Here is a 17,938-nt window from a genome sequence, read left to right on the forward strand (position 1 = left end):
TTGGGGCCTAGGGGGCGAAAATATAATAATAATAATATAGAACCACAAAGAAATACAAATTGAAAACAAAATCAAGTGAGAAACAATATATGTATGTTGTTTTGTCAATAGTAAGAGAAACAATTGAGACCCTGCAATTGTGTGAATGAGGCTGAAAGTCAGATCAGCAACCTGGGACTTGGTCACAATTTTCGTGATGCCATATGGCAGCAGGGTCTACCATAGACAACATATTATGCTTCCAATATCTTCCCAGGCGATAGTACCTCTCTGTTTGGTAGCTGCCTAATACCTACTACCTGTTAAATTATGACAGGTTGTTTGGTTAAAATAGATGATATTGTATTGAGTCAGGGCATTTAAATATATTTATTGATATTCTACACCAAGTTGACAAGTGGGCAGTAAATGTGAGCTGCGACACTAAGGTCGGTGGCAGGCTGGCAGCAACCTGTGCTCACTAAATTTAGGCGAGGATGTGATAAGCTAAGTGGAGCGGACAGGAAGTGCTATCTACTCTACACTGTAGAGTGTAAATAGTTACAAGATGATCCCACACCACACCGACTACCTCACGAGCCGGGCTGCCCCCAGTTCTCTACTTCTCTTATCAGTCATTGTTCTACTTTTTCTGTTACTATATTGGATTATCTGAAAGGCAAATTATAAAATATTGAATATGTATTGCATTCACTTCCGCTGCAGGCTCAGAAGTGTTCAGACAATCAAGGCTAAAATCCACTGGCTTTCCTGAACCCTAAACCACTGGAAATTACAATGCCATCTTTTAGATTAATGATGCCACCACTCGACATTATTTGACCAACACTGGCACATGTTTAGGTCAGTACATTTTCCCATACATGTCAACAGTGAACAACATACCTAATGCTGCTAATACAGTAATGCTTAACATAGTGCATACCCAGTACTTGCTAACAGTGCATGACAGTGAACCCATATATGTTCAGTACATGTCAATAGTGCGTAACAGGCTAACATTGTAATTGAGCCCGCACATGTCCAATATAATTATGTACAGTACTTGTCAACAGTGTGTAACAGAGAACAGATCGACCGTCCGACTGCTTAGTAATCTGGGGATTGGCGAAGAGGATAAAGTTATTAAAGTATTAAAAAACATACTCGGGAGACATCCCCCAGGGTAACTCCATTTCTAGTTAGATTTGTCTCTTAATAACGTTAAAAATCCCCTACAATACAAACGTTTAGACTTTAATTCGAAATGACTTATTATTTCAAGATCGGGCGATCCATATATTTTACTTCCCCTAACCCTGTAATTAGATTTTCCCCCCATCATCGTTTTTGCTCTTTTCAAATTGTTTTTGTTAACCTTTGTACCGCCACGTCGTTTGATGTTCTGGGTGTGTACCGCCACATACGAACATAATAAAATGTTAAATATCTCGCTTATACGTAATTTGCACCATAAATGCCATTGAAGTGTCTTAGAATTTTCAAAACTACTGATTGCAACCATAAAATTCTCGAGATTCATGTAGTGGCAATAAGTGAAATAATACCGTATTTTTTTGATGCACCGCTTCAGATTTTTCCGTCAAACTACGTACTACCTTTCCTCCTTTCTTGATCTTTCTATCAGTGAAATAATTTCTGTCTCTTAAGGAGATCTTTTTTTGGCATCAGGAAGCTGCAGTTTTAATGAAAAATGAATGCACAATTTAGTTCATAGTTAGGCAAGAATATAAAAAAGACTGGTTACTATTTTTATTAAGAGAAGCCGTACCAAAGAAAAGAATAATAGCCACGTCAAAGCCCAAATCAGACGTCCAACTTTTCAAGTGACTTCAGATGAAGTTCAGTTACTCTTATGGCGTATTATTCTTCATTCATTTGGTAAGTAATAACTCTCAGCTGGGATGGCGATAAGGGTTGTAAGGGCTTCAACTCGTAATTTTTTTTTGGGGGGGGGGGGTAGCGTGCAGTGAACATGACAGACCGATATCTGCCGAGGAAGTTCTGAAGGATGGCTTTTGTAAATAGATAGATTGGTAGATGGAAATGCTCGAAGTAAGAATTCCTTTAGGTAGTGCGGAATATTTGTTCACTTGTTACTATAACTAGTTTGCGATTGGAAATGGCGGAAAGTAAGCGCAAGTTTTAACATTGATTATTTCAACAAAAATTATTTGAATATAGATACAGGTAAATTCACTTGGGATAGATAATGCAGTTAAATTGAAATTGAAACTGAAATACTTTATTGAAAATAAAACTATTACATCGAAAGGACAGGGTAGTATACTACTCCCACCCTCACCTTTGCCATCCCCTTCTGGGGTTTACAAAAAGTTATAAATGTTAATACAATAATTATTTTTGCATCAATGTAATGGTTCATTTTGGCATGAACACTGTACTACATCAAAAGAACAAATAATGTAATCCTACACAAAATTAAATGTCATATCCTTGGAGCAAATTTTTTATACATTGCAAGAATTACTTTATTTTTTCCATTATTAATGGTTGACCCGCCCTTCCACTTATCTGCCGTTAATATTTGTATCCCAATCTTAGTATCATTATAACAGTATTAACAGATGTTAAGTTAGTCCCATAAGTTACATTGGTGTTTTGTAAAACTGAAAACTCTCGCTACATATGGCAATCACTTCTCGTCTTGTTTTTCCCGTTCCTTATTTTTTCTTTTATTTTCCCTCTTTATCGCTCTAATAATTTACATTGTTAACAATATCTATATACATCTTTTTTACAGGTTTTTGTTTGCCAATTTGTTAGCCATTTCATTTAAATGAATCCCCACATGTGATGGAATCCATAAAAACTGCACTACATTCCATTTCTTGCATTACTATGACCAGTCGTTTACAGATATTAACAATATGAAAGTTTCATGGATTTTTACTCTTCAAATCTTCCAATGCACTTTTACTATCAACAAATATATTTGTTTCTTTACATTTCTCTATAGCAACTTGGAGTCCTTCACATTTTGCTTGAAGTTCAGCCAGCGTGGATGAGGTGTTTTCACTAATTCTTTTACAAACTGTTTCATCTGCATAACACTCATTGATAAATTATTCCCTTATAAAAACACCACATCCCGCTTGACCGGCATTTAATACTGATCCATCACAATATATATGTACAGTGTTTCGCGTGGTAAAACTATTTATTTTCTCTAAAAAGACATTTCGTAAATAACTGGGATGCCAATCATCTTTTTCCCTCAGGCTGTAAAATATCTACTGCAATGCATCCTTCCTGAAATGGTCTAACCCTTAGATAAGTTTGTAATGAAATGCAATATTTATCTACTCCATACTTCATCAAAATATTATACAGTAGCCTTGCATACTTGGACACATTGCCAAGATCTGTTCTTTCATTTAAGCACATTATTGTACGGGGCAACCTATTATCTCCTCCTCTCCTAATGGTCCTAAGAGTATCGGCTACAGCAAGTTTCTTTACTCTATGTTCTATACTTGGTAAATTTAACTCCATTCTCATTATTTCAATTCTAGTGTTCCGTTGACTACCTAAAACGATTTTCACGGCCTTGTTTTGTATCACTTCAAGCTTTTGGATATTGTTTTTACTCTACATTATAAGGATGGGAGCTGCATAGTCAGTAAATGAACGTATAGTATTGTTCTGATATAAACCATCCTTAAAATAGGAATATCTGCGCCATTTCCCTTCCATGTCAAAGGTCTTAAAAGTCCTTTACATTCATTCTCCAGGTATTGCATGTCACGTATATTATAATCTGTGTGTCTCCAGGAAATTCGTAGCGAGCCATTATAATCATCAATATGTTAAAAAGAGTGGGCTAAGTACACCTCCCTGTGGAGTACTCAACTTCAGTTAAACCACTGTCTCGTTTGATTTTGTTTGAATATATGCTTGCTCATGAGGCTACTGAAACTCGGTAAAGAAAAGCCATAGATTTACAAATTCGATTAATTATTATTAATTTTTGTCTGGTGAGTGCTAATTAGGTATCGTAGTCAATATAATTAGGATGTAGGGGAGTTTGTGTGATGTGGAGAGCTTATCATCTTCGTTGTCTTTGGGGCGTTAGGTATTTACCATGGCGCGTGGTTGAGGGTATCGTGTAGGAGGTGTGGATAGGCAACACGTCACCAAGAGCTATGTAATCATCATATAAAAAACTAAGCATCTCTGTGACCAACTTCCTGGTATTCCCGGGGCTCAACTTGCTAGGGTGTTCCTGGGATTCAACCTGCTGGAGTACTCACGAGGTTCAAACTTCTCGGGGTACTTCAAGGCTCAACCTACCGAGGTACTCACGGGGATTGAACCTGTTGAGGGTACTCCTGGGGTTCGACCTGCCGGAAGAACCTTAATAACATCAGTATTCTTGTTCTAAGGGATCATTTCTTACTTAACTGGTGACGACCCCTGAAAGAACTTGTTTACAACTGTATGTCTGTTTGAGTTTGTTTAGGAGAAGAAAGGTGGTGGTGGGGAGATACTCGGCTAGGGTGGGGTGAGGGCGTGAAGACAGGGTTGGCTCTATCAATCTATCTATCTATCTGTCTGTCTGTTTGTCTGTCTATATGTGTATCTATCATACCACTCCGTAGTCCAGCAGGGTGTGATGTACAGTATAATAAAGTTATGAATATTTGCCTGTCATCATCACCCGGGACAACACGCTCAGCGACTGACAGCTCGGGTTGTAAGATGTCTTCACTTAAGTTTCAGGATCAGATTTTAATAAACACAAATCTTGAATGTGAGAGGGAGGTATTGTGTTCAAAGCTTTGTCAGTAGTGAGGAGAAGTGATATTGATCTATATATATGAATATCCGCTAGACTGTAGTAGTTTCCATGAGGTAAGACAGCACCCACTCTCCGCCACTCCTCTCTTCCTCTCTCTTTATCTCTTATCGCCAAGAGATGAAGTTACCGAATATACATGGCAGCTCAGATGACGTCAGTAGCCGATATATGACGACACTGTATTACGTCAGTAGGTGAGCATTACGTCATCAGTGTACCTCCGTCATCTTTGGAACCGCAAAAATCAATCAGATTTGCTGGAGCGCAAACCACCTGCAATATTTCATTTGTCGTCTAACAATATCATCAAGGAACCATTTAGGAGACCCCAGAGGAGGAAATCGAGATGTGTGAGGTCCGGAGACCTACAGGTAGGTGACCATTCGACTCTGGTCCTCGTCGCCCAATCTTCGTTGGTATATATATATATATATATATATATATATATATATATATATATATATATATATATATATATATATATATATATATATATATATATATATATATATACTTCATTTTAGTCCATATAACACGCGGACTTAGAACATATAATCAACGACCTCACCATCCAGGAAGGTTGAGGGTTCGATTCCTGGCTGGTGAGGTCGTTGATTATATATATATATATATATATATATATATATATAGAGAGAGAGAGAGAGAGAGAGAGAGAGAGAGAGAGAGAGACCCCTTTTAATCTGAACTTCTTTGACGGGATCTGACCTGTGATGCTTTAATTCTACAATGTAAATCAAGTATCGGGGAAGAGAAAAAACTAGTGATGGAAGGACAAAGAAACCCTAAGACTACATGCAGTGTCGTACTTGTGCTTTGAGGACAGGTTGAAAGTGTCTTGGTATGACCTACTTGTTCCCCCACCTGAGAATCTTCAAATGACTTTTCATAAAAAACGAGAACTTCATTGTGTCGGAGTTCAATAAGGAGGGCAGGTGCGAGGCTATTGTTTTCGGTCCTATTTGTTGTTGTCTCCCAAAATAGCTCGAGAAGGGTTTTGCGGATTTGTACCAAACTTGGCAGGTTTGATCAAACTCTAACATGGTTCGAAATAAACTTTTCGCGGAAATTGGGCTAAAATTGAACAAGTGTTGCAATGGTAAAACAGCTTTTCGAGGTTAAAGAAGACGTTGACATGAGACAGTCTCAAGTGATAACTACATTAATCATCACAAGCTCGATATTTACCCTGCCATGGTTAACTAAATAATTTTCAATTTTTTTATGACAGACGACACGAATCAACCAAAACCTAAGTTTCTTAGTCTTTCTTAACTGAACTAGAAAGTATTCTGAGATCGTCAGCACAAGTTGATTGGTTCCTCTTGTTTGTTTTAAAAGAAGCGCGATATAACGCAGGTGTCATGGTGGATCATTCATCACACGGTGACACATGCTAGGGTCACTTCGTATGTCATATGTTTATACTGAACTGTCCTTCAAGATCCAGGCACCGGGCATAGTAGAATGAGAAGGTAATGAGCAAATTTTCTTCAGTAAAAAATAATTAATCAATGCTTAGAATAGCCAAGGCAACACCCTTCACTTACTAACACTTGTACACCACACCCAGCCTATACTGCCCCAACACCCTACCGAGCCTACGTTGCCCCAACATCACATCCAGCTCACAGTTCACGAGGAATGGAACAATGGCTACTGAAGTTAGAGCTGATTGTGTTAAATGCGTAGCAGAATAGTTTCTTATTGTTTGGGTTGTTCAATTGTTTACTTGCCTTTTATGTAGAAACTTTCATTTGGATAATTTGATAACTGCTTGGGCGTGACCTCTTATTTACGCCTTGAGTGTCTGTACTGATAAGTGGATTTTTATAATCAATGTGTCTTTTCTTTGTTAAATATAGCAATGACACTGGAACAATTAAACCATATGATGGAAATAAGACGTTTTTGGGCTGTTTTACTGGGCATGAATTCATTCATCTCAACTTTGACGATGACGGTGATGTGTTCAACAGAAAAGAAAGAAGACCAAGGACAAAATAAATATAGAAATTCTCAAGCCTGTGTAGTGATTCTCAGGGGTTTACAATCAATAATCCTCGTAACTTAAGATGCAAGGTTGCACTTACTGGATGACTTAAGCTAAAACACACAAAAAAAATCTAAATAAATTTGTCTAGTTTTAAGTGAACGTGTCTGATAGTGACGTTATGAAAGCTGTAATTCGTAGTGTTGATGCAGGTTGTTGAGTTATTGAGAAGTGTCCAGCACTCGCAGTCACTCCCTTCACTTCACAACTATTGAACATGAACATAACATAGGGAATTGACGTCATTCACCTGTTGAAGAGATCCTTGCTCACTTCGGTAACAAATTCTGTTTGCTATTATTCTACTCACCAATATAAAAAATGTATTAAATGAGGATATTAAATTAGTTTAATCTTCTAGTTTTAACGTACAGCCGCTTTTTTATGATAGAAGGCATATTAATGACTCTTGAGCGCTGACAGAATATTGTCTAGTGTATTATATCAACAACAACTTTTAAATAATATGGGTAATAAACATATTCACATATCACATTATTCACAAATGAAGGAAACTCCTTTCTTTACCTGTAAGATATGCAGTACATTAACATTTAACACAAAAGGAAATTATGAAGGGTATTGACTGATGGCAGAGTAATACCTGATCATACTTTTAATATCTGCTTTAAAAATTCTGAAGATATTAACACGAATTACCTAGAGAATTATATGAAGGGATACCCTTAACGTTTCTCACCTGACGTCACCGAATATTGTACTGCGAACCTGATTGGTTAAAAACGTCAGAATTGGTAACTTTGTAAGCTGTTCTCTTCCCTCTTCCCCTTTAAATGCATCAATAAATTAATCCTATGCGCATTAGAAATTGATTCTATACACAAATTATTATAAATATGAATGATTTATGATATATATTAGCCAGTGATTATATAGAAAGCGGAAGCAGGAATAAATAGTAACTGGCACCTCTGCGGCAAACATTGAAGAACGGCGACTCTGACAACACAAGCTCAGTGATGGCCAGACTGTGCGAGTGAGAGTGTGCGTCGCGCTCGTTACTAGTGAATGGTATTGTACCATGATAGTGGGAAATTTCTAGTGGCGAGGATTTCGTAAATCTTTACCATGGAGCGGATCTTTGGGGCCAACGGTAAGTGCAATACTCAGTTATATCAGGATTGTGGGATAGCAGAGACAAGGGAATGTAAGGGGAGGTCTAGAGCCTCATCGATTTTTGAGGGGACAAGAGACCGCCCCAACCCAGCCCCGATTTTCCCCTTGGATCTGCCCCGTAAAACATGTTCAGTTTTAGGGGCCGTCGCCATCAACAACATGGCTCTTATTGTAAATACACCACGGGGACTTGTATCAAAATATTAATTACATGGGCATCGAAATCTCTTACAAACCTTTGTGTTGGGAGGATGAGGAGGGAAACAGTGGCACTGTTGTAGATAAAATACTGTTGTAATACCCTGTCACGCCGCTACAACATTAAAACATGATTGTTATCACAGTAGCTGCACGAATACGCCACATGTCAACAGCTAGAAAGAAATACGCTTGGGAATACAAGATGAAAAAGTTAAAGTAGGTGGGTGGTGCAACAAGCTAGCCCGGCCACCCTTCTTCCTCTCCTGCCACTGTTGATGGTTGACTTATGATGAAGCCCCTACAACTATTATTGAAGATGTTTTTTAAATCTTTCAACGGTAGTGCATGAATGTGGTGTTAGTGTTACGTTTCATATAATTGAAAATAAATTGTACGATGCATCTTCTGCCACTCCCAAGACTGAGGGTAATTTAAAGGAAATCAGCTAAATTGTGATTGTCCTCTTAGGCTGTTTAGACTCCTGCCCTGTGTCAAGGGAGTTTACCCTCATTATCAAATTTTTAATGAGTATATAAACGTACACAGGTGTACGTTTATATTCGGGAAACATAACCCAACCACACCTATCTTATTTAATATGATCGTACCTTATTTTATGTATTTATGTTAGGCTCAAAAATGAAAAACGCGTTATGGTCGTTTTCAAAATAACCAGAAAGCAAAATTTTGCTTTTGGGTTTTATCCAAACCTAATCTAACTTAACCTAAACAAACCAAACCTAATCTAACCTAACCTAATCTAACCAAACCTAATCTAACCAAACCTAAGTGAACATAACCTAATCTACCAAAACCTAAACTAATCGAATCTAACCCAAACTAAACTAACCTATAGCAACAGTTCGCTTTCTAGTTATTTCCAAACAACTACAACACGTTGTGGTCGTTTTTCGGTCTGAGTCCAACACACACACACACACACACACACACGTACGTTCATTATACTACCACCTGGAAAGATATTGAAAGCATAATGTGTTGTCTATGGTAGGCCCTGCTGCCATATGGCATCACGAAAATTGTGACCAAGTCCCAGGTTGCTGATCTGACTTTCTGCCTCATTTACACACAATTACAGGGTCTCAATTGTTTCTCTTACTTGGACAACACAACATACATAATATGTATCGTTTCTCACTCTTGATATATTTTTCGTTTTTGTATTTATTTATGGTTATTACTATTATTATTTTATTTGTACAGTATTTGTATTAATTTGCTATTAATTTTATTAATTGTAATAATAATAATAATAGATACTATTATTATTATTATTATTATTATTATTATTATTATTATTATTATTATTATTATTATTATATTTTCGCCCCCCAGGCCCTGAAGTGTGGGTCAGTGACCATGCCTGCACAGCTATTCTCAAAAAAAAAAAAAAAAAAAAATATATATATATATATATATATATATATATATATATATATATATATATATATATAGATATATATAGATATATATATAGATATATATATATATATCTATATATATATATATATATATATATATATATATATATTTCATGTAAATCCATAATGAAAACGTGGATAAGATAAATTTGATAGGTCATTATCGGGAAATATTCAAGACATCTTCAGTTGCCTCTGAAGATGTCTTGAATAAAAGACGAAAGCTAAGGTAATTCATGTTTCCATTTTCCCGTGTGATTTTATCATATATATATATATATATATATATATATATATATATATATATATATATATATATATATATATATATATATATATATAACTTTGGAAAAAATTCAGAGGAGAAATGACAAGACTAATCCTGCATTAGGAATCTTGAGTACAGAGACAGGTTAAGAACATAAGAATGGAGGAAACTGCAGTGGCCTATATTATCTATACTACAGTCCTGCTTACACCCAACCCCTATTGCTCATATAAGCATCCAACCTATGTTTGAAGCTATTCAGCGTATTCGAGTTAATGATGATATTTGGTAACTTGTTCCATTCATCCACTACTCTGTTTCCAAACCAGTGTTTACCTATTTCACGCCTAAATCTAAATTTGTCTAATTTAAAACCCAAGCGCAGTTGCCCAAACCGAGCCCACCATATATTGTTTAAACGCCTCCATACACAACCATATGGTATTACAGTTACGGGTGTTTTCTATAGTTTCATGATGTAAGAATGACAGCCAAATTACCAGCTTTATTCGGATCATTCCTATTATGTCATATTTAAGATTGGCGGGGAGAAAGATTACTGTCCTTGCTAAACTTTAAGAAAGAATGTAAGTTTCGTCAGGAGTAATCGTGCTCACAAGGTCACTGCTATGACATGCGACGTAATATCCCGCGAACTCGTCTGAGGATTAAATGATTACCACTTTGAATACTGTTATATACAGTACTTGTCTATGGCGGGTCCCTTGCATGTTGTTTGTTGGATTGGTTCCTGCACTTAATAAACTGTATTGGCTCCACAAATTCCTTTGCTGTTGCACATATGTGTGTGCTTATAATTGTATACAGTACGGTATGTGACATTCGCAATATACATGGGAAGTTCTTTTCTAATGTAATACATGTTTATATAGTATGTGGACACCTAGAGGATTCTGTAGACTTTCCCGTATATTTTTTATATTAATATTATTTTTTTTATGTATTAGTTTTATACTGTGCGAAGATGGCCATTTATGGCTTGCGTGACAGCTTATAGCCCATTGTACTCAGAGAGACGATTAAGTTGCTGGTTTCAGTGTGTGTGTGTGTCTCAACAGGATGACCCTGCGATGATCAAAATGTTTATGTCAATAAGGTGGGCACTTGTGCCTCTGAAAGATTAGAACTGTATGTCACTAGGAAACACAATTACTGAGCTTAGTGACTTGTCTCATATATGTATACATTTATTAGCGAGTGTGCATGTGAAATTATTAGTTGGTATCCTGGAGCATTACTAACATTTACGTTATTTTGTACTGGGTATTTTAAAACTCGGGGAGTGTGTCACACGCATCTTCACCTCCAGTAAAGAATCTTCAGTGCCACGTAAAATTCCTTAGAATTAATGCCCACGGCTCAGAACAGACTCGTGTCCTAATAGGCTACTCACCCGAGCGATCATTATAAGACGGCGAGCCATCCTGGTAATTCTGATTCATTATTAACTTTGAGGGACACTTTCAGGAGATTTGTGACGTGGCTGTTCCGCATTTTGTGTCCGGCGGTGTGTGATCATCCTCTTACGTCTTCCCACTATCTTGTGCCAGGGATGAGTTAAGAGCTTCTAGGTGGCGTGGTGGTGGTGGGAAGGAGGGTGTGTCGGGTCTGAGCTCACATTAATATTGCCTCCTAATTAGACACGGGAGAAAACATCTAGTTGTCGCAGTATAATTTCACTACAATTTGTGCCGCCATCTTTTTGTACACAATGTTAGCCAGTTCGGTATGTTCTTATATCCTAAGCTGCGGGAAAAGAAACAGTTGTGAGCAAACATTGATGATTTGGCTGCGTTAAACATCACTTGAAACATCATCTACATTTGAAAACCTCCATTTATCAGACCAAGAAAGGTATAGAGATGGGCTGACTCAACGCCGCCAATAATGTAGTAATCTTGGTAAAGGTAAATTACGTCAGGCGTTCCTGGTGCTACACTGAGTATCCAGCCTTGGGTGTAACTCTTGTATCAGTGCGGATATTTTGGTAAAACTGAAGAGGAATATGTGTCATACCTCCCTTACAAGTCCACACCGCATTTAGGTTTGTATCTCTGGAGTTAAGTTCACAACTGAAGGTCAAGGGTTAAATTTGACAAGGGACATAATAACCGGTATATATATGTAGCGCATCTCAGCTCTCTTGTTGGTATAATTATGGTCACTGTTAAGACAACATTTGATGGAGAGGTTTTGTTTTTATCTGCCAGCTGCATTGTTTTTCGTGTTCTAAAATTATCTATAGATACATTGTCATCCACACACTAGTGAATATAAGCTCCTGGTGGCATTGGACAGTTCTTGTTCGACTCATCTTCCTGGATACCATTGTATATATCGGTACCTGCCCCTTGTGTGTACATTGTATAGTACCTGCTTAGTTTATGTTCATTATACCTGCAATATTTCTGTACATGCTGAATTAGTGTGATGTTGCATTAGGGTTTTACTGAGTATCGATCTATATATCTATCTACCAGTGTCTCTATCTATCTATCTATCCATCTTCCTATTTTGTTTACTTGGAAGAGGATATTACAATCGTTTCAATCGTGTGGGATTAAAAAAATAAAATATGTTAATTGATTTTGGTTATTCATGAAAGGCGAGTCCTGTAACCTAATGGTGGTACAGTATCTACGAAAAGAAACCATTACTTTAACACTTTATTGCCATTACAGTTAATATCACGTTACAGCGATATTATTGCTGTAGGTTAAGTGATGTGTTTCTTATTTAGTGATGGTATTGGTAGCTTTGGTGGTGATGGTTGTGGTGGTGGTGTGGGTATGGTGATGGTGGTGGTGTGGGTGTATTTATGGTTGTGGTGGTGTGGGTTTGGTAGTGTGGGTGCGGTAGTGGTTGTGGTGTGGGTATAGTTATGGTTGTGGTGGTGGGTGAGGGTGTGATAGTGGCTGTGGTGGTGGGTGAGGTAGTGATGGTGGTGTGGTAGTGGTGGTGTGGGTGTAAATATGTTTGTGGTAATGAGGCAATGTGATGGTAGAGTGGCAATATGATGGATACCGTAGTGATGGTAGATGGATGTGAAATGAACCTAGTAGTAATGGTTGTAATGGTTGTGATGGTTGTAATGGTTGTAATGGTTGTGATGGTGGTAATGGTAGTAATGGTTGTGATGGTAGTAATGGTTGTAATGGTAGTGATGGTAGTAATGGTAGTAATGGTAGTGATGGTAGTAATGGTAGTAATGGTTGTAATGGTAGTAATGGTTGTAATGGTTGTAATGGTAGTGATGGTAGTAATGGTTGTAATGGTAGTAATGGTTGTAATGGTTGCAGTGGTAGTACTTAAGGTAATGGCAGTAATGGCAGTACGGTTGTAATGGTTGTGATGGTTGTAATGGTTGTAATGGTTGTGATGGTGGTAATGGTAGTAATGGTTGTGATGGTAGTAATGGTTGTAATGGTAGTGATGGTAGTAATGGTAGTAATGGTAGTGATGGTAGTAATGGTAGTAATGGTTGTAATGGTAGTAATGGTTGTAATGGTTGTAATGGTAGTGATGGTAGTAATGGTTGAGATAGAAGAGGTGGGTAATGGTGTGGTGTGGTGTTATTGCAGACAGGAGTGGATGTCCTGTAAGATAAAACATACGTTACAACACTAGCCTCGTCCAGTTGGTGAGAGGAGGAGGAGGATAAAGAGATGGATAGGGTAAGATAGGATAGGATATAGGATAAGATAGGATAGACTTTTAGGGATGAAGAAGGGAATGTAATGAATAGATAGATGTATAGGATAGGATATAGGATAGTATAGTATAAGATAGGATAGAATATAAGGATACAGAAGGAAATTTAATGAATAGATTGATGTATAGGATAGTACAGGATATAGGATGATATAGTATAGGATAGGATAGAATTTAAGGGATGAAAAAGGGAATGAAATGGGGTTTTATTTTCGTTGATGGAGCCAAGTTCTGAGTGGCGGTGTGTAGTGATCTGATTGCCATAATAAAGAATTCTGTTTGACCCTTTGGTGTTTATTGTGTGTTAGTCTGTCTGATGCTGAGAGAGACATTTTTTATATAATTATGGTACAGTTTCAATTCAGGTTATAGATGTCATTTTTAGTTGTTGTTGCTTTAAGGGGTAGGAAGGGGGGAGAGGGGGGTAGGAAGGGGGAGGGGGGAGAGATTCTTTGTCTACCACCCTCCCACCACCACCACCATAACTATACTATACCATCATCATCATCATCATCATCAACAACCACTGTTACTACCACCACCACCATCAGCAGCTATTCTCACCATTACTCACTGTCACTACCACCACCATCAGCTATTCTCACTACTACCATCATCCAGTCACTACCACCACCATCACTCACTGTCACCTACCACCACCACCAGCTATTCTCACTATACTACTCACTGTCACCTACCACCATCACACCACTGTCACTACCACCACCACCACCATTTGTTTTTAGTTCATTAGTTACGCAAGACATCAATAACCACTATGTGTAGTTCTCATGACCACTCCAGCGTATCATCCAGGTATCATCTTGACCAGGTGAGAGGAGCGGGCAATAATATTCATCTCAGGTAAAGATATATTATATTACTTAGCTCTGACTGTATTGTACTCGACGTTATTTATTTACGTTTCATCTGTTTATTATTTGACTTTTCATGACTTAATTTATTTATTTTTCTATCATGAGGAATGATGTTTTTTTTTTCTCTCTTTCTCTCACACGCACAGGGAGACCGACACGCACATAGACACACGTACATACACACACACACACACACACACACACGAACACTTTTTTCATGACCTAATTAATTTTTTTCTCCCATAATGAATGCCTCTCTGCAAGTGCTCAACACAATCACTGACCTATTCTTTTTGAACCTTTTTTTTGTAGATCAACAAGGAAGTGTTGATAGTTAGGTGACATAAAAAGTAATATGGTTTCCTCCCCATTGGCGGCACTGCTGCTGTAGTATCATACCAGGATGTTGTTGGTGATAGTTGTTGACGATTATGATGTTGTGGTGGTGGTGATGGTATTTGTTGTTGTTGTTGACGATTATGGTGTTATGATGGTGATTATGGTGGTGTTATGATGGTGGTTGTTGTTAATGGTGTTGTGGTGGTGGTTGTTGTTGATGATAATAATGGTGCTGTGGTTGATGATAATTCCTTAATTCTTCCCACATTAACTCCCCTCGTGACGTGCTTCTCACCTCACCCTTCCTCCCTACTTATCTCCCATCTCTCCCTCCCCTTCCCTCCACCCTTCCTCCTCTCCCTCCCTCTCTCCCACCCTCCTCCTCCTCCTAGGGTGTGCGTTATCGTGGTGGGCGTCGACCTTCATTAATTTAACAGTGATCAATGATTGGCAGTATGGTCCACTCCCTACTTCCCTCTACTCCTCTTCCCCCTCCCCACACTAACACCCCCACCCTTCCCATCCCCAAACAACCTCTCCCTCACCCCCTTTACCCCTCTCCACCCCCTCCCTCTCACCCAACCACCTATCCGTCACACCTTCCCCCTCCCTCTTCCTGGTTTACCGTATTAGGTCGTGTGTTGCGTGTCATTGTATACACTGAACTGCCATAGGTAGCCAAGACGCTGTTACTATATACTGTACGTGTGTGTGTGTGTGTGGGAGAGAGAGAGAGGTTATGGACTCATAGCTGGTGCTGTAGGTGAGGGAGGGAGGGAGGGGTATAGATGAGGAAGGGGGGGAGGGGTTATAGGTGAGGGAGGGAAGGGTATAGGGAGTCTATGAACACTTACCTGGTGGTGTAGCATCGTGCGTCAACTAGGCATTCATCTCCCTCCTGTTGTAAATATTGGTGGCTAACTACCACCACCTGTGCCTCCAAGCTATTAGAAAGTGCCTCGTGTGTACCAGGTGTGTGTGTGAAGGGTCGTCGTCAGTCAGTACCCACCTCCCACTACCTACCCCCCATTATACCCTGAGGCCAATGGTCATTAATGCCCAACGCGGCCAGTTACCATGTTCTGCTGGAAGGTTCAACCAGTCTGTTACCGTATTTGTAGGTTTGACCATCGTGTGTGTGTGTGCGTGTGCGTGTGCGTGTGTGTGTGTGTGTGTAAAGGAGAATTAATTGAACCTACTCGATAATACGTGGTGGCATTAAAGCCTTCTTGGGGACCTATAGTGAGAGACAGATGTTACCGTAGCTATCAGTAAATACAGGTGTTTGTAGACAGATGTTTGCAGATGAGTTTTGTTTTGCGTTGGGGTTATTAAGAGTTATATTTACTGTTAGAGTTTAGTTGAATGTATGCACGTAATAACTATGCGACACGTGTTAGTTGTATTGTATGTTATTGGTATTCATATTCACTGTTGGTGTTGATGTGATATATTGCTCATTGTATGTGTTTCTGAACGCGTGGAATATAAACGTGATATTTGTAGCTTTAATATGTATATACCCATGTAGTGTGATACGGCCTATATAGCGGCAAGATCTGGATAAAGTGTCGGGTATAATATACAGTACAGTATGTGTGTGTGGCGGGCGGCGGAGTAGTGTAGGGTGTGGCCTCTCAGTCCAGAGGTCCCTTTGTCTAGCGTTGGACGCACGTGGCCACACCAGCTGATCACACCCTCCCCCACCCACCCCCACACACGCCCCCTCCTCCTCCTCCTCCTTCTCCACACGCTCTGTCCTTAACCCATCTTACCTCCTCCTCTCTCTTATCCTCTTATTACTACTCCTGTCTATCCTCTACCCCCTCCTCCCTGTCTATTCTCCTGTCTAGCCTCTTCTCTGTGTGCCGTCGTCATCATCATCATCATCCTAGCTGTCTTTCCTCTCTCGTTTGACCCAGCACGAGCCTGTCAGTCCGCCATTCACTGCCTCGTTTAAAATTTTATTAGGGACAGACGCTAAGGGGAAGTGGAGAACGAGGAAGATTAGTGACCGTAATGTTGGTGGCAGGAGGGAATGAGAGGGAGAGTGATGGGAAAGGGTGGCAGGGGACAGGGAAGGGAGAGGGTGACATGGGGCAGGGGAGGGAAAGGAAAGGGTGGCAGGGGACAGGGAAGGGAGAGGGTGACATGGGCAGGGAGGGAAAGGAAAGGTGGCAGGGGACAGGAAGGAGGGTGACATGGGGCAGGGGAGGGAAAAGAAAGGTGGGGGGGACAGGGAAGGAGAGGTGACATGGGGCAGGGGAGGGAAAGGAAAGGGTGGGTATGGGGCAGGGGAGGGAGATGGGTGTGACATGGGGCAGGGGAGGGAAAGGAAAGGGTGGCATGGGGTGGGAGGAAAGTGAGTGACAGGAGAGGGTGGCAGGGGAGGGGAGAGGGTGGTAGGGGAGGGAGAGGGTGGGCAGGGGGAGGGAGAGGGTGGTAGGGGAGGGAGAGGGTGGCAGGGGAAGGGGATATGGTGGCAGGGGGAGGGAGAGGGGTGGTAGGGGAGAGGGTAGGGGGGAGGGAGAGGGCGGCAGGGGGAGGAGAGGAGGGGGAAGGATAGGTGGCAGGGGAAGGAGAGGGTGGGGGGGATAGGGTGGTAGGGGAGGGAGAGGGTGGCAGGGGGAAGGATAGGGTGGCAGGGGAAGGGAGAGGGTGGCAGGGGGAGGGATAGGGTGACAGGGGACAGGTGAGAGTATAGGCATATCATACCTTCATGGCCATCTCTCCACCTGTGTTGTGTCTCGTCTCCTTCCTTCCTTCCCTCACTATCCACCTTTTATCTTATCTGTGGCGGTCTGTACATGGAGTGTGGGAGATGAAAGGTTAGGTTAAGCTGTTTGATGTGGTTAAGTTATGTTAGGTGTGGTTAGGTTAGGTTATGTTTGATGTGGTTAAGTTATATTAGGTTAGCGTTAGGGTGGTTACTATGGAGATGAAATTAACCTGGGGTGTCATATCTTCAGGTGATCCGAGGTATCTTATGTCACACCGCTAATGTCGTGTCTTGACTCTCGACCACATCACTGGTCCTGTTTCACTCAC

The 17,938-nt window shown here is 39.9% G+C and overlaps 1 protein-coding gene across 2 annotated transcripts in view; it reads left to right on the forward strand.

Moving 5' to 3' along the window:
• The first annotated feature begins 7,876 nt into the window (after positions 1-7,876).
• Positions 7,877-17,938, forward strand: part of LOC121873278 (unconventional myosin-X-like) — a 160,299-nt gene continuing 150,237 nt past the window's right edge. For both annotated transcript variants that reach the window (XM_042376726.1, XM_042376727.1), the window contains exon 1: positions 7,877-8,007. In XM_042376726.1, coding sequence (XP_042232660.1) covers positions 7,983-8,007 — 25 coding nt within the window. In that variant the 5' untranslated portion in view covers positions 7,877-7,982. The remainder of the gene's footprint in view (positions 8,008-17,938) is intronic.

This window comes from Homarus americanus, unplaced genomic scaffold, assembly GCF_018991925.1.
Source record: "Homarus americanus isolate GMGI-L3 unplaced genomic scaffold, GMGI_Hamer_2.0 scaffold32929, whole genome shotgun sequence".
In the NCBI taxonomy this organism is placed as follows: Eukaryota; Metazoa; Arthropoda; class Malacostraca; order Decapoda; family Nephropidae; genus Homarus; species Homarus americanus.